Source organism: Geotrypetes seraphini, chromosome 10 (genome assembly GCF_902459505.1).
Source record: "Geotrypetes seraphini chromosome 10, aGeoSer1.1, whole genome shotgun sequence".
In the NCBI taxonomy this organism is placed as follows: Eukaryota; Metazoa; Chordata; class Amphibia; order Gymnophiona; family Dermophiidae; genus Geotrypetes; species Geotrypetes seraphini.
The window spans coordinates 8,105,870-8,129,115 of record NC_047093.1 but is presented as its reverse complement, the minus strand read 5'-3'; the positions used below and the strand labels follow the sequence as shown (position 1 = coordinate 8,129,115).

The following is a 23,246-nucleotide window of genomic DNA, read 5'->3' as shown; positions in this document are numbered from 1 at the left end:
ACGGCACATCTGCACCACACACCAATAGGGGACATCTGCGATGCAGCCACTTGGTCCTCCATGCACACCTTCACCAAGCACAGGTTCCCTCCCGGGAGGGACAGCAACCACTAGCACAGCCTTGACAAACACTGATCAAGTAGGGTGTTATAAATATCGACAAACACTGTTCAAGTAGGGTGTTATAGATATTGATTAAGTAGGTCTTCCAGCACTCCTTCCTAGACTGAATGGAATAGGCAAGTATGAATTCTCACATGCAAGTACGATTTGTCACTGTTGACCAGTTGGTTTCTCACTGTTCATTGATTGTCATTGACCAATTTCACTGTTCTGTGAGTTAAGTAGGTCTTCCAGCAATCCTGTCTAGTCTGAATGTGGAATAGGCAAGTATGAATTCTCATATGCAAGTACGAATTGTCACTATTGACCAGTTATGAATTGTCACCGTTGACCAGTTGGTTTTCTCACTGTTCATTCATTGTCATTGACCAGTTTTCGCCGTTCTGTGAGTTAAGTAGGTCTTCCAGCACTCCTGTCTATTCTGAATGTGGAATAGGCAAGTATGAATTCTCATATGCAAGTACGAATTGTCACTATTGACCAGTTATGAATTGTCACCGTTGACCAGTTGGTTTTCTCACTGTTCATTGATTGCCATTGACCAGTTTTCACCGTTCTGTGAGTTAAGTAGGTCTTCCAGCACTCCTGTCTATTCTGAATGTGGAATAGGCAAGTATGAATTCTCACATGCAAGTATGAATTGTCACTGTTGACCAGTTGGTTTTCTCACTGTTCATTGATTGCCATTGACCAGTTTTCACCGTTCTGTGAGTTAAGTAGGTCTTCCAGCACTCCTGTCTATTCTGAATGTGGAATAGGCAAGTATGAATTCTCACATGCAAGTACGAATTGTCACTTTTGACCAGTTGGTTTCTCACTGTTCATTGATTGTCATTGACCAGTTCACTGTTCTGTGAGTATTATTGCTCAGTTAACACAGCACTTTATCTAAAACCTTGTTTCCACAACTTTACCTGCTTTGCCTGATTACCCTGCCCGGCTCAGCCTCCACAGCCAGGCGAGGGATGCACAAAGCGCAGGTCCAGTCGGTACATCCCTCGGCTAGGGAGTCACCCATATGTGGCTGACTCATCCTGCTTGTCCTAGGAGAAAGTGTAGTTACTTACCTGTAACGTAGGTTCTCCGTGGACAGAAGGATAGTCAGCCACACAACCCACCTGCCTCCCCATACGGCCAACCCGGCCACAGCTAGGAACATCCTGGGGATTAGGGGGAAGCAGGGGGAAATGGGTAGGGCTCGGGCATGCCCAGTGGGGCCCGGGCACTGCACATGCTCAGAAAAAAAAAAAAAAATCTCTCTGAGCTATTGGAGAGCTTATCCGCAAATTGGGAGGTGTTGGGACAACACCCATATGTGGCTGACTATCCTGCTGTCCACGGAGAACCTACGTTACAGGTAAGTAACTACACTTTATCAATGTAGACTAGCCATTTTTGTCATAAGTTCTAATTACAATATCACCTTTTAACCTCTTTGCTTCCCTGACATGAACCTTAAAAACAAATATTTTTTTTTACATAACACCACACAAAAGACTAAGACATAAAAATGGATAAAAACCATAAAGATAAAATCAAGTAATATGGCATTTGGAGAGACACAATCAAAACCAACGTCTAAGTCCCCTTTTAGCCTAAGGTCCTACCTAGGTGCACAAAGTAAGCAGCAGGGAAAAGTCTAGACTCGAAAAAAACATCCAAAATGTGTGTGAGGTTTTTTTTTTGTTTCTTTGTTTTTTTCGAGAAGAGCCTACCTGTACATTCAGCAGTTTAATCACCCAGACCGCCATTACGTGTATGTTTAGAACAAATTCCCGACCCCAAAATTGCTCAAATCCCAAATGCCCAAAAACAAGACCTTTTAGGCCAGGGCTAGGGAACTCCGGTTCTTGAGAGCCGTATTTCAGTCGGGTTTTCAGGATTTCCCCAGTGAATATGCATGAGATGTATTTGCATGCACTGCTTTCAATGCATATTCATTGGGGAAATCCTGAAAACCTGACTAGAAAACGGCTCTCAAGGACCGGAGTTCCCTACCCCTGTTTTAGGCGAAGGAGGGGCCAGTCCCAGACTCCACCCCCACATGAGACATGAGAGCCCCCCTCCCTGCAATAGAGGCAAGATGAAAATTTGCTGCGGATTTGATAGGGGTTATTGATTGCGGTGCATGGATGGGACTGAAGGACGGATGACAGATGAGTTGTGTCATTTAGATAAGGATCAGCTGAAGAAACTCGGATTTTGTGAAAAACTAAGTAATATCCAAAATACACTTTCAGAAGAAAAATATATATATAATGTCAAGTGGAACATCAACAGTACTGCTTAGGTTTAAATGTGATGTGCCATTAAAAAATGGAGGAAAAAGCCTCCGACTGAGACCCTCCCACCTCCACAAAGGTGGTTAACAGGTGGTTAGGCGATAACCTCATTTGCAAAAAACCTCCATTGCACCCCCAAACGTAAAAACCTTAAACAGGGCTGTTAGTGGTGAACGATAGGAGAAATAACTTTCGACTTATCTTCTGTTGATCGGTACACCACTAACAGCCCTGTTTAAGGTTTTTACGTTTGGGGGTGCAATGGAGGTTTTTTGCAAATGAGGTTATCGCCTAACCACCTGTTAACCACCTTTGTGGAGGTGGGAGGGTCTCAGTCGGAGGCTTTTTCCTCCATTTTTTAATGGCACATCACATTTAAACCTAAGCAGTACTGTTGATGTTCCACTTGACATTATATATATATTTTTCTTCTGAAAGTGTATTTTGGATTTAAATAAGGATCAACCACTATTACACACTCTGCCCCCCCCCCTCCAAAACAAAAAGAAAACCAATGAAGATCATTCCCCAACACATAAAGGTCAACGATGACACTGGGAGGTATTATAGCAAACAAATTTCTTAGGGTTTATTTTTATGGTTAGTGCAGTGGCCTAAGAACCAGGGGAACCGAATTCAGTTCCTGCTGCAACTCCGTACGATTCTGGGCACAGTGGCATAGCGAGGGTGAGAGGTGTCCTCACCCTCTTATCCACCCCCTCCTGCCACACGTGCATGCCCCTTCCCCCTCTTTAATGTTCTCGGCGTGAGAAGCAATCCAAACCCTCTGCTCTTATCAGCATCGGCTCTTCCTAGGCGCGGAGCCAGGAGGTGATGTCAGAGGAAGAGCCGACGCTGGAGCGAGCAGCAGGTCGGGGTTACTGCTCATGCTGGGATCGTACAAGAGGGACGAGAAGGGCGTTTGCACGCTTCATAGTGAGGGGCGCCCCACCAAGACAGCGCCTGGGGAGGACCGCCCCCTTCCTATGCCACTGTCTGGGCAAGTCATTTAACCCTCTACTGCTCAAGGTACAAAATAAGTCCCTGTAGATCAGGGCTGCCCAAGTCCGGTCCTCGAGATCTACAGACAGGCCAGGTTTTCAGGATATCCACAATGAACATTGCATACCAAGAAGGCAGTGCAGGCAAATCTCTCTCTTGAATGTTCATTGTGGATATCCAGAAAACCTGGCCTGTCTATAGATCTCGAGGACTGGACTTGAGCAGCCCTGTTGTCGATAATGTGTAACAAAAGAAAGGTGGTTTATCAAATCCCAGCCCTCCCCCCGTGTATTAATTGCAGTGCATTAAGAAATCATGTATTGCGATGCTTTTGAATATTGCATTATTTCCTTTAATGGGTTGAACTTTTGTCTGAGTAACTGATGGTGGCCTGGAGGGATGACACCCCCTGTGCTCAACGCTGATCAGGCTTTCATTATGGACTCACTAGTAAGCCGTTATTGTAGCTGTTTCTGGTGAGGGGTTGTTTTAGGGGATTTTAGAATTTGTATTGTTTATCATGCTTTACTCTGGGGTCTTTATTGGCCATGAGTGGACCAAAGGCCTGAGAAAATAAGCAAAAAATCAATCCAAGCTGATTTCATGTTATTACACTTTTTAATGTGCTCACAGAACACTTAAACATAGAAACATAGAAAGATGACGGCAGAAAAGGGCTATAGCCCATCAAGTCTGCCCACTCTACTGACCCACCCCATTAAGTCTGAGTACTAATGACCTAGTTCCTTAACTCGACCCTCGTAAGTTCATTAGTCACATTTAATTACATTCCAGTTTCTTCTTTTAATTCTTTATTTTTGTCAACTTTCATCCGGGTTGAGGAATTTCATTTAGGGGGAAAGGTAGAGGGGTTGGGGGTGAATTAGGGGGGGGTGTAGATAAAATTGGATTAGTTCACATGGAAATTTAATTTGAAAGAATTATATAAATTTGTATGAAATATTATTATTGTATTGATTATATTTTTGTATTTTCCTATTGTATTGATTATTTGATTCTTTCAATAAAATTTGTTATAAAGTAAGTGTGCAGGTTAATTTGATTTTTTATCAGCACACCTGCTGAGATGGCTTTGGTGTGCTTTGACCTCATAACCTGCAACACACATACGCTAACCACTGTTACCACATCTTCTGGCAACGCGTTCCAGCGATTAACTATTCTTTGAGTGAAAAAAAAATATATTTCCTCCTGTTTGTTTTACATGTATAACCATGTAGCTTCATTGAGTGGCCCCTAGTCTTTGTACTCTTTGAAAGAGTAAAAAATAGATTCACTTTTATCACTCAGGGCTTTGTAGATCTCACTCATATCCCCCCTCAGCTGTCTCTTTTCCGAGCTGACGAGCCCTAACCTCTCACATTCCCAGACTTACCTCTCACAACATTGCCAGGGTACAGACAGCGAGATTTCTCGCTCCAGTAGGCACAGACTCTAGCGCCAGGCTGGAGGCAGCAGGTGGTCTTGGGTGTGATGTCATGAACCTGAAAACAAGAGGAAGATGAAATAAAGGCTGTCAGCACCCTGACCTAGGGCTATGATGTCACAGCTCCTTGGGTGATATCATCGCTCTGTGGCACACTGTGATGGCAGTGTTTTTACATTTGAGCTTTCATATTTTGCTGATGCTTACAGAGTAGCCTTAATATATATATATATATATATATTATTTTTTTTTATCTGAAGAAGCTTTTGATTATATTTTCACAGTTTTTCAAGCTGTTTAATAAAATGAAATTTTTTGTTTCCCCATAGTTCTCTGTTCCCCAAATCAAATTAATCCATTCCTCCACAGAAAATATAAGAACTTGGCTGAATGATCTTAAGTTGTAAGAGTCCCCACCAAAGGGTTACCATATGGCTCCAGAAAAAGGAGGACGGATTGAGACATCCGGGTTTTACTTCTATTGAAACAAATGGAATTAAAACACGGATGTCTCAATCTGTCCTCCTTTTTCTGGAGTCATATGGTAACCCTACCCAACACCCAGAGGTCCAAGCTAAACCAGCTTAGATGATGACCAGTGAACGCTGGCTAAAATCAGTCTAAGATTCAGACGTTGGACATCATGAGTCCCACTGACTACAAAGCAGAATCAGCTATAATACAATCAAAAGGCAGACAGAGACGATGTGGGCAAGGGCTGAATGGTATGCCTGAGGGCAGAGTGGGAGAAGGAAGACCCCACATACCAGGAAAATACTGGAGCTGGGCCAAATTCAGGGAATACCAATCAGATTAGATGTTTTAGTTTAAACATTTTATTGAAGGAATCAAATAAGGATACAATAATATAATACAATAAGATGTTCATTACAATTATATTCACAATACTAATTTTCATACATAATTCTATCATTCCTCCAAAATATATTTCCATATTCCCTATTTCATACCTCTATACATTCCCCCCTTTATTTATGTTCAAACATTTTATTAAAAGAATAGAGTAAAAATATATATAAATTATACAGAAATAAATTATTTTAAAAATAATAAATAATTCACAATTGTTAAAATTCTAATCCATATATTATATAAAATTCTATCCCTTCCATCCCATAATCAATTCCCCCCTCCCCGGATGAAAGCTGACAAAAATAAATAAAAATAAAGAACTGGAATGATTAGATGTTTTAATAGGGGGTGGGGGAGAGGGTTGCTGATTCCCCCTCTACCACCTGTCAGTAATGTGAGGTTGGAAGCCAAAAATCTAGGGATACTGGACAGTTTCAGATCATCAGGAACTGGCTCATCCAGTTCTGGTTTTGCCCCATTGCATGCAGGGATTTGTAGTTCAGATTTTCCCAATGATTTCCTAAGAAAAGCATAACTACAAATCCATGCATGCCATGGGGCAAAGCCAGGACTGGGACCTCTTCCCTTAAGGAGCTGGAGTCATCTGGCAGCCCTGCCAGTGACACCCCTGCTGACGCCCCAGGATTAGAGGAAAAGCACTGAGGGACAGTCAGGACTTATCTGTTGAGAGCAGAAGGTTTCTCAATTGTATGTTTACAGCAGAGGGTTTTCAACCTGGTCCTTAGGTTTTCAGGATATCCACAGTGAATACTTAATGAGGTAAAGGTGTATGCATCGCCTTCATTGCATGCAAAATCTATCTCATGCAAATGCATTGTGGGTATCTTGAAAATCAGACTGGCTTGGGGTATTCCAACGATCGGATTGAGAACTTAAAATGGAAGAAAATTTTGGTGCATGTGGAATCATATGATGCGGGGCAGGGATAGGCAATTCCAGTCCTCGAGAGCCGGAGCCAGGCCAAGTTTTCAGGATATCCACAATGAATATGTATGCGATGGATTTGCATGCATTGCCTCCTTGAGATGCAAATCTATCTCATGCATATTTATTGTGGATATCCTGAAAACCCGACCTGCCTGTGGCTCTCGAGGACCAGAATTGCCTACCCCTGACGTGGGGGTTTCTGTGTGTGTGCGCGCGCACACTCGAGTGGGATGTGGGTGGGGTCGCTATCTATATGCTAATGTGTCTCCATCTATTCAGCTGAAATGCTGTGAGGACCTTAGTGAAGCTCCAGCCTGTTCTCCTCCCAGCTTTCCCCCCGTCACTTCCTCTCCAGTACCAGGACTGAGAGAATATTTCTACCTCCCTTGATCTCTGTAAAGTCTTTTCACCTAAAGTGAACGAGGAAGGGTTCATATGCAGAGCTTACCGCTTCCTGCAATAGTTGTTCCAGCGAATAGATCCTCTGGCGGTTTCCTCTTTCTCCCTCAATTACAACGCTGTAGCTGAAAGAGACGTGAGATTATGACAGCATGAGACACAGTCACCTCATTCACATCACAATAGGCCGTGGGCACAGTCTCTGTGGCACAAACTTTCTTAGGAGCTCTTCTACCTATATTCTACCTCATTATATGTCCCTCAGAGTCAGCGATTGCCGGTAAACCTGTTTTCACAGGTTTAGCGACGATCGTTGCTAACTGACCTGATTCACAAAACAGCCCACTGCATGTTTTTCCCCTTGATCGCCCATTTTCCGATCCGCTCATGCAAATTAGTAAAACCCCACTGATTGATTCACTTACCTTGCTTGGCTATTTAGCATCGGGTTTTACCGATCCTAAAACCAGATTGCTGTAGACCTGTCGGTCTGTTTTGTTGTTTTTTTTTTCAATGGCATTCCTATGAGCATCGGGGCTAATACTGCTGTGGCCAGCAATGAAAAAAGCCTAACGCGGCTTCATAAAAGGAAGCCTATATTTTTTAAACTGTTTCATGGTAGTCCTGTTGTTAAGTTTCAATTTGCAGATTCTGAGTTTACTGGGGATGCTGAACATCAGCCTCTGTGAGCTTCACAAAGTGTGTGTGATGGGTGCAAGTGAGGAAAACACGGGGACTGGCTTCTTACATGTCCGGTGGCTGCAGAATTTTCACACTGCCGGCATACAAGAGATTGTCCTCCTTGGGGATCAGGACATGCAATCCATCCTGGAGCTCATCTTTCCTAATGGCGCACGCTTGTGCTGCAGAAGGACAAAGGGAAGAACCAGTCAGATGGCAGCGATTGGCGCTGCCCACCACTTTCATCTCTACACTGCTGGCAGAGGCGGAACTTACCGGAAGCAGCATTGCTTTCCATGGCCGCAGTCTTCTCCTCATCTTCTTCCGAAAAACTGCTGTTCTCATCAAATTCAAAGTCATCCTCCACAGCAAAGCTTGCCAGCAATTTGCTGACTGCCCGACCTTTGCCCTTCAAAAGCAAAGCAGTGTGGTCACATAATGATGCCAACCCGAGAAGGCGGTCCCCCAAAGGAGGAATTTCCCAGAGGAAAGATAATGGGACATTTGAGTTGGGACATCAACAAATTTAAAGGCCAGTTTTCTCACCCATAGACGAACAAAGACATTCAATGTTATTATATCCACTTAAAGGGCAACCCAACAGAATTCAAGGGATCTGACTGTATTCATGAAAATGCACTGTGTACTTTGTGTGAAGCTAGGCCGATGATGAAGCCTCCAGAAGTAAGGGAAGTCTTGTAAAAAAGTACTAAACCACTCACCCCCCTGAACCCACCAGTCCTAGAGGTGACAGACTGTATCTATCCCCTGAACCCATCAGGCGTAGAGGACGGGACTTGATATTTTGTGTATTTAAAATTTTTCTACACCGCTTAAGAACTAAACGGTTCATATGAGTTAAAACAAGCATAAAAATTATGACAAACTAAAATCTTACAGGGGAGAACTATCTTTTCTTTTCCACAGAACTGACAAACAGTTGGGTTTTTAGCTGTTTCTTGGATTGAAACCGATCAATATATTGTCGCAACGGACCCTCCGAAGCGTTCCACGTCTTAATACCAGCGATGCAGAATGTCATTGCTCTGGGGTCTGCATAGTAACCTTGCTTCCTTGAGGTTAATAGATCTGCCTAGTTTATAGTTTGCAATGACTTGTTGAAAATACCACGGTGTTTGATGGATCACAGAAATAACCTTGTGTTGTACTCGAAATAAAACTGGTAACCGGTGTAATTTCTTCAAAACTGGTGTCATACGTGTCATCCTATCTACACCCAAAATTAACCTGTCCACAGCATTTTGTATCAGTTGTAACCTTTCTATGGTTACAATCACAGCGGTTTACACATTACAGTGGAACCTTGGTTTTCGAGCATAATTCGTTCCAAAAGCACGCTTGTAAATCAAGTTACTCGTATATCAAAGCGAGATTCTCCATAGGAATGAATGGAAACTCGCTTTGATTCATTCCACCAACCCCCCCCCTGGCGCTGCTCCATCACCCCCTCCCCCCTGCTATAACCGGCATCACACCCCCCTCGAACCGGCATCGCAACCCCTCCCGCGAGAACCGCAAAGCACCCCCATGCTGAAAGCGGCATCCGCCCGCCCTTCCTCCCAAACACGGTCATAGAAACATAGAAAGATGACGGCAGATAAGGGCTACAGCCCATCAAGTCTGCCCACACCATTTACCCACCCTCTTAAGTCTACTGACCCCCTAAAGTCCTTACCCCTTCTGCTCGTTGTAAAGGTGAATGCGAGCTCCCGCCTCTTGCCTGGGCTGGGCCTTGAGCATCTGCGCATGCTCACGGCCTTCTGGCTCTCGTTCTCTCGGAGATCTTGTTCTCTCCGAGAGAACGAGAGCCAGAAGGCTCAAGGCCCAGCCCAGGCAAGAGGCGGGAGCTCGCATTCACCCTTACAACGAGCAGAAGGGGTAAGGACCGTGTTTGGGAGGAAGGGCGGGAGGATGCCGTTTTCAGCACGGGGTGCTTTGCGGTTCTCGCGGGGGGGGGGGGCGTTTGCGGAGGGGGGGTGCGATGCCAGTTAGAGCGGGGGGGGGGGAGGTATTCGTACACCGGAACATGCTTGGTTTGCGAGGCAAAAGTTTTCTGAGTGTTTTGCTCGTCTTTCTGTTTTGCTGTATATTCTTGTATCTGGGTAGAGTTACCAGATTTTACTATTGTAAAATCCGGACCCATGGCCCCGCCCTGTTCCACTCCAGCCTCGGCCCCGGCGCTCCCTCAACCCATTCTCATGCTCAGAGCCGTGTCATCACCACATTGCATGTACGCAAGCGCAGATGCCCTCCCGATGCGGTCCCGAGCTAGAAGCTTTTCAAAACCCAGACAAAGTGTCGGGTTTTGAAAAGCCGTCCAAAAAAACAGGACATGTCCGGGTAAATCCAGACACCTGGTAAGCCTAAATCTGGGCCAATGAAGGGTTAAATGCTGCAGTTGTAGGGTTACCATATGGCTCCAGAAAAATCCATCCATCCTCCAATATTCAAACATTTTTATTGAAGGAACAAAAAGAAAATACATTCATATAATATATAAAGATATTCTTAACAAATATATTCACATATTTAAAAATTCCCTTCCATATAATAAATACTATCAAATAATATTATCATTCCTCCAATCATTTTATATTATAAACCATAATCCCTCATTATCACCCCCCTCCCTCCCCTTCCCCCCTCCCTCCCTCCAACCCATTTCCTTTTTTCCCCATCCATCCCATTCCCCCTTTCCTTCATCCCATTTTCCCCTCCCCCTCTCCAGATGAAAGGTGACAAAAAAACAGCCAAGATCTGGAATGCAATTAAGACAACCATAGTAGCTTCAATGTAATTCATTGAGAATTAAACTTCTTGCTCTAGGTCGGGGGTCGGCAACCTGCGGCTCCAGAGCCGCATGCGGCTCTTTTCCACCTTTGCTGCGGCTCCGGTAGTGTGTCACGCAGGCATGCAGCTTAAGTCCGGCGTCGCGGCGGGAAATAGCCATGCTGAGCAGTGAGCTCAGCACATACACAGATGAAAGCCTTGCTTGCTGATTGGTCCGGCGGCCCCGCCCCGCCGTGCCGCCGGACCAATCAGCAAGCAAGGCTTTCATCTGTGTAGTGCTGAGCTCACTGCTCAGCATGGCTATTTCCCGCTGGACTTGTAAGGTGCCTGAAAAAGAAATCATCCTGGCCGGGGTCGGTGTCATGCTCCGGAGATCTACAGCCTTCCTATCTCCCTCTCCCTTCTATCTGCTTCCGGCCACATCCCCTGCTCCGCGGCTCTCTTCGGCAACTCAGCAGCAGCGATCGACACAAGCTTCTGACGTCGGGGCCTACCCTCTGCGAGTCCCGCTTGTTTCAACTTCCTTTTTCCACAAAGGCAGGACTCGTAGAGGGAAGGCCTCGATGTCGGCAGCTTGTCTTGATCACTGCTGCTGACGAGTTGCTGAAGAGAGCCGCGGAGCAGGGGGGTGTTGCCAGGTGCAGGTAGAAGGGAGAGGGCCAGATGCAGGACTCGTGGGTGAGGGAGGAGAAGAGAGAGAGAAAGAGAGAGGGGAGGGAAACAAAAGGAAATCTTTCATACTGGGCTGGACCGGAGTGGAGGGAGGGTGGAAAGATTCTAGCTACAGGGTGCAGTAACAAAGGAAAAGGGGGGGAAAGCTGAAAATGGAGATAGTGACACAAAGAAGAGAAAGGGTAAGCAGGACCTACTGAATAAGGATAGAGATACAGAGGGGACATGAAGAGGAGGTGAAATAGAGACATAGAAGTAATGCTGAAAAAGTTGGGGGGGGGGAGATAAAGACATTGAAAGGGCAAATGGTGAACATGGCGTAAAGATAAGGACAGAGACAAATGAAGATTCTGAAAAAGTGGTGAGATAGGGATTTAGGTGAGATGGACACAAAGAAGGGTGATGCTGGAAAATAGGTGGCATGGTAATTCTGACAGACACACAAGGGAAATGCTGGATCAAGGAGAGATGGGGCTCAGGCTGGATGGAATGAGGAGAAATGCCTTGTTGGCCCGGAACTTCCTCTCCTACGTCAGAATTGACGTCAGGGAGCGGAATGCTGGTCAGCGCAACACTTCTGCAGGGAAAGCTTGGGACGGCGGTGGCTTGGGGGCTGTTCCCCGATTGCGGTGGCAGCAAACCGAGTGGCTTGGGGACGGCACGGAGACAGAAAGAAGGGGGAACAGGGAGACAGAAAGAAAAAGTTGGGGGAGAGAATGAGGTCTGGAGGAGAGGAAACATACAGGAGGCTGAAAGAAAGGAAGAAAGATTGGATGCACAGTCAGAAGAAGAAAGTGCAACCAGAGACTCATGAAATCACCAAATAGCAAAGGTAGGAAAAATGATTTTATTTTCAATTTAGTGATCCTGTATATAGCATTAAGATAAGAAACAATATATGCAGTGTTAGATTTGTTTTATAATGGTTTTGCGGCTCCAAGTTTTTTTTTCTTTTCGAAAACGGGTCCAAGTGGCTCTTTATGTCTTAAAGGTTGCAGACCCCTGCTCTAGGTGAAAGGTTTTGAATATAAGGATCCCAAGTCTTCATAAAAAGACGAGTTCGTCTAGGAGAGATTGACGAACCTCCCAAACCTCAAATAAAAGTAAATGATGCAACTGGTTCCTCCAGTGCCAAAAACTTGGAGATTCTCTCTGTAACCAAAATTGCATAATACATGTATGCCCAATCATACATGCCTTTTGAAATAAAAGACATCTCCCTTGACCAAATATCCCACAAGCAGCTGCCTTACCAAAAATGACTCCCCTTGGAGAACCCACAAGAGGACTACCCCAAAAAGAACCCAAATATAATAGGATGGCAGACCAGAAAGACTTAATTAAAGGACACGGCCAAAAAGCATGAGATAATGTGCCAAGATCCTTATCACAATTGGGGAATTTACCAAACCCGCATGAAAAGCTTGAATTTGGGAGAAATAGACCCTATGTAAAACTCTATAAGTATATTCCCTCCATACAAAACCCGTAATAATTTTTGGTAATCTATTAATAGCTTGACTATAATCGAGAATGGATATCTGAATTCCCAACTGCTCATATGTACGAGTTGGAAGTAAATTCCACCACCACTTATGCAATAAAGATCCTGAAATTGCCACATCCTCACATTTTCTGGAGCCATATGGTAACCCTACTGCAGTGGGAATTAAACCCAGTTTCCCACTGTGTGACAGGCTCTGAAACCCTGAGCCCCCCTTTCCCCCCCGCCCCCCCCGCCGGTGCACTCTGGAACCAGTTCTGACAGTTCTGTTACCTTCTTTGTGCCCGGAAGTGCTGGCTGTAATGTACCTGTTTGAGGGGAAGCTTGTTTTTCGTCTTTCCCAGCTTCTTGCTCTTGCTGATGAGGTTCTTGGAGTTTCTAGGGGACAAAGCTAGGCCCAAGCCTCCGTTCTTCCTCTGTAACAGAAGGAGAGACAGGCAAGGAGCCGAAAGCAATGTTATTTGGCAATGACCCGCACACTGTCCACAGAAACCTTAACACAAGCAGTGGAGGGGGGGGGGGTGGCACCTCTCCACCCACCACATCACGCTCGTGCCCTTCCATCACCACCTTCCACCTCTTTAAATCTTCGCCAATTGAGGATGAAAAAGAACTTGCATTCTCGAGAAATATGGAATGCTTAATTTATAAGCAGATTAAGGGGTTTTTTTTTCTGATTATTGTTTTCATTGTCTAGCTGTGGGCTTGGGCATCTTTTAAAATATGTGGACCACAGGATAAGGGGAGAGCGGAGTGGGGGTTTCTCGTGGTGGTGGTGGGGGGCTAGTGATTCCTTTTTGTGCACTGAGTCACCATAAGAACCCAGGTGCCTCAGTGCTAATGCTTTGGTTGTGGGAAAGATGTGGATCGGTGGGGTAGGGGGGGTGGGGGTGGTTAAGGTGTTTTACAAATGTATTGTGTCTGTTGTATTCAACAGTTTGTTATTGTTTGTTTACTTGAAGTATTAATAAAATAGATTTCTACTAAAATATGTGGACCAATATTTACTGAGTGAAAACTTTTCCAGTCTGCTGCCTCTCGCCAGCCTGGCTCCCCTCTGAAACCACTTCTGGGTCGCAGGGCCAGAAAGTGACGTCGGAGGGAAAGCCAACGTTGGCATGAGCAGCAGACCAGAGAAGTTGCTCGCATTGGCGAAGATTTAAAGAGGTATGGGGGAAGAGAGGGCATGAATGTATCATGGAGGGCGGGGGATGGAGAGGAGGGGCAAGGGGGTAACACCACCTTCTACCCTCGCTAGACCACTGAGCACAAGCACTGTCATTTTTGGTTTCAAACTTTAAATAGATAGTTGAGAATGACACAGGGACATGAGTTCTTTTCCTGTCCCTGCCCCATCTCTGCAAGCTCTGTCCTCATCTGCACAAGCCTCAAACATCTTAAAATCATAAATGTTTGAGGCTTGTGCAGATGAGGACGGAGCTGAGGCATTGGTGGAATGAGGCATTATGACATCACAGTCTCAGCTCTAGAATGTTGGTACTTAGGATTTTAAAGGGTTTGAGGCTCGTGCAGGTGAGGACGGAGCTTGCAGGAATGGGGCAGGGACAGGAAAACTGAGTTCCTGGGGAGACGGGGACAAATTTGTTTCTGTGTCATTCGCTAATAGGGAGCTCTCAAGATCTCCATGAAAGGAATACAGCTCCTAATGACTTTAGCATTTTAAATAAGTTAATACTGACCCTCAGAGCCGACTGCAATACTTTGCTCTTCCTGGTTGCTTTCTTCAGGCGCTCACTAGAGATCTTTGCTCCTTCTCTGGTGCTGAACAGGGTCTCACTGGACTCGGAATGCATCTGCCGCTGGAGGCTTCCTTTCGGTCTCCCCTTGAACTTCTTCTTATGTGCCCCTTCACGGGTCAGGGACTTCTTCCGTACTGGGAGCCTCTCCACCTTCCCCCTTCCCCTGCTGGTTTCTTCGCTGGGCTTCCCTGCTCGCTTTTTGATCTTTACTTCACCGCCAGGGCTGGACATTTTACAAGGCCCTGACGAGAGAAAGAGCAACAGTTCCCTAAAACGCAGTGCCAGAAATCTCGGATTTTAGCCCCAGCTGTGCGCCCCGCTTTCAGCCACTGGACGTCTCAAGCCACTAAAACAACAGTGAGATTTATATCTAGGAATGTTACAATTATTTCAAAGCAGGTCTAAGAGACTTATATTGAATGAATCGAAGTTTGAGAGGCTCACTCCTCTTTCAATGAATTCGCATTGGCTGCCAAATAGATTTCTTTTCTTTAAGTCTGATTTACTTGACTCAACATCAGTGGCGTGGTAAGGGTGAGCGGCGCCCCCTCCCCCCCGCCCCCCTGCTGTGCGTACGCCCCATTCCCTTTCGCTCTACCTTTTTAAGTTCTCCGGCATGAGCATTGCGCCCACGTCGGTGTCGGCTGGTCTATTTGATGTCACTTCCTAGGTGCGGGTCCTGGAACTGACGTCAGAAAGAGCGCCAATGCGGGCAGCAACCTCGCACCGCAGAAGTAAAAAGTTACGGGTAAAGGCAAGGGGTGCGCAGGGCAAGGAGAGGAGTGAGGGAGGGGGAGGGGTGCCCTGACTTTAAGAAGACTGCGCCCGGGGCAGTCCACACCCCTCTCACTACGCCACTGCTCAACATATATCTCTACACACTCCAAAGATAGACCTGGTAAACAATCCTGTGTGAATAAATGGGATCTTTCATTCCTTAAGCTGGTTCAAGTTATCTGCATTTGCGCAAACCTCTGAAAACTTGGCCGTTTCAAAAATACAAGCATGAATTATGGACCTGATCTTCTGTAAGCGGCGCCGGCCGCAAAACGGGCGCCTGCTGCGTGTCAATTGCCAGAATCGCGGCTTCCAAGGACACCTAGGCCAGGGTTTTACAGGTCTACGTTTCCAGCACCCGGGGTCCTTAATGAATCGTGGCCAGCGACGCATAGTGATGCCGAAGTCCAGCACCCCACCCAATCACGCCCATTTCCGGGCTTTGGCATCACTATGCACTGCTAGCCACCAGGGACTTAGGCGCCGGTCCTGGAGGCTGCGTAGCGGCATCTAGTTTTCCTTTTAACGAGGGTTTAATTGGGTTTTAATGGCACGGCCAATTATCATGCCACTTAAACCTAATTAAACCAATTATGTTAGGAAGCAGTAGGGTGGCTACCAAAGCCTAACCTTTGGCTACCAAAGCCTAACCTTCGGCGGCTTTTGTAGAAACTGGCCCTATGCTCTTAACTATGTTTATATCCATCTATTTTTAATAGCATCATCCTCTGTCTTATTTTTAATTTGTATATATTTACTTGAGCTTTTGGTTATGACGGCATATAAAAAGTAGGTATTCGTATAATTCTACCTGCACTGCTCAAGGCCATCCACTTTGAAGATGGTTGGAAGCCTGATATAGTTGCAAACTGCTTTGGGATTTTGTTTTGGTTGAAAATATTGTGTTAAGTACAAACCAACTAACATTACATTAATCTGAATTAAAAAGGAGCAACAGTGAAGAAACCCGGGAACTCCATAATTTCTTTTCCTTCCATGTATGCCTGTGAGCTAGAACATGCTCATTCCGTTAAGTACTAATCCTCTCTCTGACTGGAAGAAACTCATTTCAACTAACTGTTGTCTATATGCGTTTTCCCCCTCAGAGTCTACCAGGATGCTTGATGTTCTTCAGACACAATGTGACTAAGCCCAGATGTTTCCTCCAGCACATCTTCAGAAAAACATCTGGTTTTCATCAGCCTGATAAGATCCCAGCATCTGACTCAAAATTTCTTGAGTAAACAAGGGCCAGTTACTATCTTCTTGAACTGCTGCTACCGCCCTTGAAACCTCTGCTCAACTCCTCTCTGCCAAAACCTCTTCCATGGCCTCTTTGATCTCATGTCCCTTACCTAAGAGCCCTTGTCTTTCTTTCTTGTTCTTTGCCTTCTGGTTGGCTTCCATTTTTACCACTGAAGAAGGAGAAGGACCAATGGCGGCTGAGTTTACAGGAGAGTGAAGGGGCAGGCTGAAGTCTTTGGACAGCAGCTCCGTGATGTCTTCTTCACCATCTTCACTGTCATAGTCTCCATCCTGCTCCTCATCTAAGTGCAAGAAAAACAGAGATGCTAAACATTAGAGCAGGTTTTGACAGTCTGTTGGTATCTAAACCTGTGTCAGCTTGAAAACATCTGGTTGAAAAAGGTTGGGTGTGCATTTTCCCTCCCTTCCTCCACACGAGCCAGGGTCGCATGAGTTCAATGTTACAACCAATTTTGTGCCTCGTGAAATAATGTCAATACACACCAACAGCCTTCTTTGCTGTTCATGGTATAAGCAATTCAGAACTTCTTTCAACTGTACTGGTTTAATCTGCATGGAAAGCTGATACCATCTTTCCTTTTTGAAATTGTTCTACAATGCATTCTGGTACCTGCAGGGGCTTTTTTTTCTGATAGGACCACAAGAGCAGAATTAAAGTCTTAGCAGGAGAGCCTCTGCTCAGTATAAAGAAAGAGAGGAAGGCACTCTGCTCACCTGGTCAAGACAGATGGAGTCTACACGGTTCCTTAAAACCCAAAGGCACCTCCTCCGGATGTAAACCTTACATCAGGGGTGTAGCCACAGGCAGGCCTGGCTCGCCGAGTTTGGTTTTAGGCCCAGCCACCCAGTAGCTACAGACTGCCGGCAGTGGTTTGTACAAACTGCCGGTGGCTGACCCAGAAGTCTTCCCTCTGACGCATTTGCGGTTTGCTTCAGAGAGAAGGCTTCTGAGTCAGACGCCGGCAGCGTGTATGAACCGCTGCTGGTGACCTGAAGAAAGGTACATGGCTGGGAGGGTGGGAAGGGAGGGAGAGAGAGAATCTACTGCATGGGCTGGGTGGGTGGGAAGGGAGGGAGAGAGAGAATTTGCTGCAAGGGCTGGGGGTGGGAAGGGAGAGAGAAAGAGAATCTGCTGCATGGGCTGGAGGGTGGGAAGGGAGGGAGAGAGAGAATCTGCTGCATGGGCTGGGGGGTGGGAAGGGAGGGAAAGAAAGAGAGATGTCTGCCCACTTTGGGCTCAGGCCCGTCCAAAATTGGCTGTCTGGTTACTCCAGTGAGAAAAACAATTTTATTGCTTTCCAGACTTTATCTGGGTTAATTTCTCATTCATTCCAATCTTTCGTGCCTACTCATTAACACACATGATCCTTAGAGACATCCGGATACAGGCTGGGAAGTCAACTCCTCTGCACTGGCAGCGGCAGGCCCTCAACATACATCCAAGAAGACTTTGGTTTTCCTTGTTTTCAAGCTATAGGGAAAGGGAGGAAGGGTGGAAAGGCCAGGGATGTGGTTGTCCAACGTGTGATTATAAAACCATTGTCAACAGCCTAATGTGTATCATGTCTCTCACCTCCAGGCAATTTTGAATTCCTGTATTTTAAACAATTCACTGGTAAAGGAAACCACATGCAAAGGAAAGCAGGCTTTGCTCAGATGTTTCTGAGGACAGGAGCTGAGAGATGGCCATGAGTAAACAGCTGCCTTTGGGGAAAAAAACATCTTAATTGTAACCAGCTACGTAAATTAAGAACTGATTTTCGCTGAGGTGTGTGAGCATTTGTACTGTCACCCACACATGGAAATGGTTTGTGGCAGGGGGTGGCTCACCCTAGCCACCGAACTCTCTCAAAGATGGATTTCATTAGTTAAGACCTTCGTAGGATTTTCCATGTCCCCAGCCCAAAGTGCTCCCTTCTCCAGAGATGACACAGGGTAGGCCCTTGCACTTCCTCTTTCAGCTTCCTACTTCCTGCCGCTTTCACCCCACTAACCTCTATTTTGTTCATCGAAATTAAAGGCCCTTTGGGAAAAGGAAACAAAGCTTTCCCTTCGTTTCTTTGTTCCTGGTTTTAAAGAAAAGTCTCTTTTAGCTGGCTGCCTGGTAACACATCCTGGGGAAGCTTGTAATGCTCTAAAGACTGAGAGAACAGGAAGAGCCTGAGAGCCAAAGACCTTTAGAGAGGCTATTTTCAATTTCAAGCACACTGCAGGAGTTGCTCTGTTTTCAGTTATTCGTCCTAACACACTTCATCATCTGTATCCTCATGAAACAAGTCGGAAATCTCTGCAAATTCAGCCCGTGTGGAAGGCGAGTCCTATACTCTGGACTTTTCAAACCATAAACAAGGCCACATTTATTGGCCTGCGGTGCCATCCCACGACTACAGAACCAGGACCACTACCACTAGGACTTTACTCTTAGTAGCAGTTTAATTTACTCACTGGCATTTGCTAGACGGTCTGCAAATAACTATACAAACGGTATCTAATACGATAATTAAAATAAGCTTTCAAAATTCTACAGATTAATTAAGTCACTAAAGTACACGACAAACTGAATAGCAACATAATGAACAGAAATATAGGAAACAAAATTAAGTAAAATGAAACAGTAAATAAGGCAAAGAGCATGTAGTCCAACTACTACTATTATAATACTGTAATTAGTACTCCAGTACCACTATCATTCTGCTCCTAAAGCAGTCCTCTTATTACTACACGCCTACTACTATAAGTTTACTACCACTACACTATTACTACAGTAGTCCTCTTATTACTACACGCCTACTACTATAAGTTTACTACCACTACACTATTACTACAGTAGTCCTCTTATTACTACACGCCTACTACTATAAGTTTACTACCACTACACTATTACTACAGTAGTCCTCTTATTACTATACGCCTACTACTATAAGTTTACTACCACTACACTATTACTACAGTAGTCCTAATATTACTATACTCCTACCACTACAGAGTTGCTGCTACTACTACTACAGCACTGCTACTACAGGAGTCCTGTTGTTACCACAACCCTACCACTTTACTACTATAGTAGTACCAAGTCTATAGTTCTGCCACTACAGTATTATTATTACTCCACTCCTATCAATACAGGGTTACAACCACTACACTAGTATAATATTATTAATACTACTGTTGCTATTACTACAGTACAATAACAGTACTATTATTACTACAATAATACTCATGCCAAGCACAACTACAGTTACTCCAGTCCCTCCACTGCTACTCCAAGTTTTGCTCAATGCTATTATTCTTAATACTAAGCTATGGTTTTGCATCTCATTTCCCATATTGTATGTGTAAACTGACATGGTAGGTTGAGGTTTTCTAACACATAAAATTACTCTTACATAAGAACATAGCCATACTGGGGCTGCCTAATGCTCCATCTAGCTTGGTATCCTGTTTCTACAGTGGCTAATCTAGGTCATAAGTACACTTCTCCCTCGTCATTCGTAGGGGATACGGGCAGAGCCGGACCACGAATGCCGAAAAACCGTGATTATCCGGCTTTGACCCCCCCCCCCCACCTCCCTGCCGCCTTCCCGGCCTTACCTGGTGGTCTAGAGGGCTTTCGGGGCAGGAGCGATCTTCCTATGCTCCTGCCCCATGCAGATCGCCATCAGGAAATGGCTGTAGGGAGTTCCCGACGTAGTCTCGAGAGCCATTTCCTCATGGCGATCTGCACGGGGCAGGAGAGTAGGAAGATTGCTCCAGCCCCGAAAGCCCTCTAGACCACCAGGTAAGGCCGGGAAGGCGGCAGGGAGGAAAAAAAGATGGATTTTTTTAACATGAAGACTGGATATTTTATTTTCCCCCTCCCCAGAAAAAATCGCGATTATATGAAACCGCAAGTGCAGGAACCGCAAATGGGGAGGGGGAAGTGTACCCAGCGAGAATCCCAAAGAGTAGCAACCTTTCATGCTTGAGACAGATTTGCATACAATGGGGATGGTGCATGCAAATTTATCTCATGCATATTCATTGTGGATGTTCTGAAAACCAGACTGGTTAGTCTGCTATTGGGAAGGATGTCAGATGATTTTCAGAAAGGAAGGAGACCTCCTATCCCCCCTCTAGTGCCAGAAATAGAACTCCTTATGGCTCTTTATCAAACATCAGTTCATAGAAGAGAAGTAGAAAGTAAAGCCTGGCACCAATTAAAAGAATGCTGCCATAACATAATTAATTTGAGAGGGATTTTGGAGGTGCAGGGGGCTGGGTCAGTAAGTTACCCTCCCTTTAATATTCTAATAAAGACAGATGGCAATCATATAAAGCAACAGACTTGTACCTGCATCTGTGGCCAGTTTGTCTTCAGAAGCTCCTGAACCGCGCGCTCGGGATAATTTCTTCTGGATCTTGCTCGCTGGGTTTTGTTCCTTCCTCTGAAAGGCGCTGATGCTGGTGGGGAGAGTTTTGCTCTTGACTTTCTGCTTTACCTGGGACACCTTACGAACCAGTCTGGATGCCAGCTTATTCTGGGAACGGCTGCTCTTTTTACATCTCAGTTTGATCTTGCAGAAAGAAAAAGACATTGGATTTGCATACGCCACCCACAAGGCTTTATTCCTTTGGGTTTGTTTCACAGTGAGACATCCTTGAGGTAGGAAGCAAAGCTCTGGAAGGTTTCACACTACGTCATGGACAAATGCCTAAGTGTGCAGACCAGGAGCTGGCTGTAGCCACTGTAACCTTTTTTTAAAAGAGGAGGTAAATACACCCACTGTCCCACCTCCTCCCTCTCCTGTCCGTCTTTTTGAGGTTCCACACAGACACCATCCAACTTCCAGCCCCTAGTGAGGCCAAAATAAAGTCTGGGATGTCTTGGAAACAGGGCCCAGGATTTGGAGAACAACATTTCCCTTACAAGGGATCCTGTTGCTCAGCCATACTGCGGTACTGCTCCACCAGGACTTAGACCATAATATATTAAATAGTAATAATTATTAAGAAGTAATTAGAACAGAGTGTGGTAAAGTGGTTAAAGCTACAGCCTCAGTACCCTGGGGTTGTGGGTTCAAATCCACACTGCTCCTTGTGACCCTGGGCAAGTCACATAATCCCCCCATTGCCCCAGGTACATTAGATAGATTGTGGGAAAAATGCTTGAGTACCTGAATAAATTCATGTAAACCATTCTGAGCACCCCTGGTATAAAAAATTCAATAAATAGTGTGAAAAGTTTCAGCCTCTGATAACCAGAGCTGGTATTGTGACATCATAATGCCTCATTCCACCAATAAGAGCCAACCTCATCAGTGATGTCACAATGGTTCAATTGTCCTATACTTGGCTCACTTTTATTACATACGAGGGGGCGCTGAAAGGTTCTCAGCCCAACCAACCAACTTCCTAAATTCTGAGCGTTATTTTGCCACTGGAGCTGAAAAGAGGGTTGTCTGATTTCGTTAAGTGCCAATTTGGAGAAACAAAATCTGTGTTTTGACCTTGTTTCAGATCATTGATTGAACCATATCCACATCATTTTCTTCTTGGTTTGGCTGAGAACTTTTCAGCAGCCCCTCGTAGTGTGAAGACTTTCATAGCTGAGATTGTGATGTCATAATGCCTCATTCCACCAATAAGAGCCAACCTCATCAGTGATGTCACAATGCTCAATTGTCCTTTACTTGGCTCACTTTTATTACATATGAGGGGGTGCTGAAAAGTTCTCAGCCCAACCACCCAATTTCCTAAATTCTGAGCCTTATTTTGCCACTGGAGCTGAAAAGAGGGTGATCTGATTTTGTTAAGTGCCAAATTGGAGAAACAAAAGTCTATGTTTTGACGTTGTTTTAGGTCAGTGGTTCCCATTAGTAGTATTGTTAAATCAACTTTTTTCAGACTTCGTCACTTAACATTTTAGTTCATTCCTTGGCAATTTCTAAAATTGATTACTGCAATGCTCTATTCAAGGGAATAGCGCAAAATGAAATCAAACGTTTACAGATTATCCAAAATGCTTCTATTAAACTTAGAACGAAAGCGAAGAAATTTGATCACGTGACGCCTCTCCTTAAGAAAGCGCATTGGCTCCCAGTCGCTCACCGTATAATGTATAAACTAAGGGGTCCTTTTATCAAGCCGCGCTAGCGAGGATAGCGTGTCGGACCTGTCTTCACGCGCTAACCCCCGCGGCCGGCTAAACAACTAACGCCTGTCAATGCAGGCGTTAGCGGCTAGCGCATTAAACCCCTACCGCAGCTTGATAAAAGTCTACTTACTTTCAAATCTTTGCTACACAAAACTCCTGCTTTTATTCATACATTACGGATTCCCTACACCTCAACTAGATTATTGAGATCAAATTCTTGAGATCAAATGATTAATACACGATGGCAATTCCTTGTTTCTGTCACAGCCCCTCCAACATGGAACTCCCTCCCTATCTATTTAAGGGAAGAACGCAATTTGGACAGATTTAAGAGCAAACTCAAAAGCTTTCTTTTTAAGGATGCATTTGATAATTAGAAAGCCTGACTAGGAGCCTCATTTCAATTCTCTGAAGTACATGGATCTGTCCCTTCCTATTGAGTTTTCCCCATAAGTGTCTTGTATTTCTCTTCCCTTTCTTTCCTTTTGTTTTATGAGTTCAATCATTTTTATTAATATTTTTGTTACAGAATATAACAGACAGTGACCACGTAGCTATGAGATAACCC

General features: G+C 45.0%; 1 protein-coding gene across 3 annotated transcripts in view; it reads right to left on the bottom strand.

Annotated features, from left to right (window-relative positions):
• Window positions 1–23,246, bottom strand: part of BAHCC1 (BAH domain and coiled-coil containing 1) — a 320,033-nt gene that overhangs the window by 23,746 nt on the left and 273,041 nt on the right. For all 3 annotated transcript variants that reach the window (XM_033961808.1, XM_033961807.1, XM_033961806.1), the window contains exons 16-23: window positions 20,876–21,098; window positions 16,635–16,826; window positions 14,443–14,744; window positions 13,051–13,158; window positions 8,032–8,164; window positions 7,823–7,937; window positions 7,124–7,199; window positions 4,804–4,912 (exon numbers count right to left, since the gene is read on the bottom strand). In XM_033961808.1, coding sequence (XP_033817699.1) covers window positions 4,804–4,912; window positions 7,124–7,199; window positions 7,823–7,937; window positions 8,032–8,164; window positions 13,051–13,158; window positions 14,443–14,744; window positions 16,635–16,826; window positions 20,876–21,098 — 1,258 coding nt within the window. The remainder of the gene's footprint in view (window positions 1–4,803; window positions 4,913–7,123; window positions 7,200–7,822; window positions 7,938–8,031; window positions 8,165–13,050; window positions 13,159–14,442; window positions 14,745–16,634; window positions 16,827–20,875; window positions 21,099–23,246) is intronic.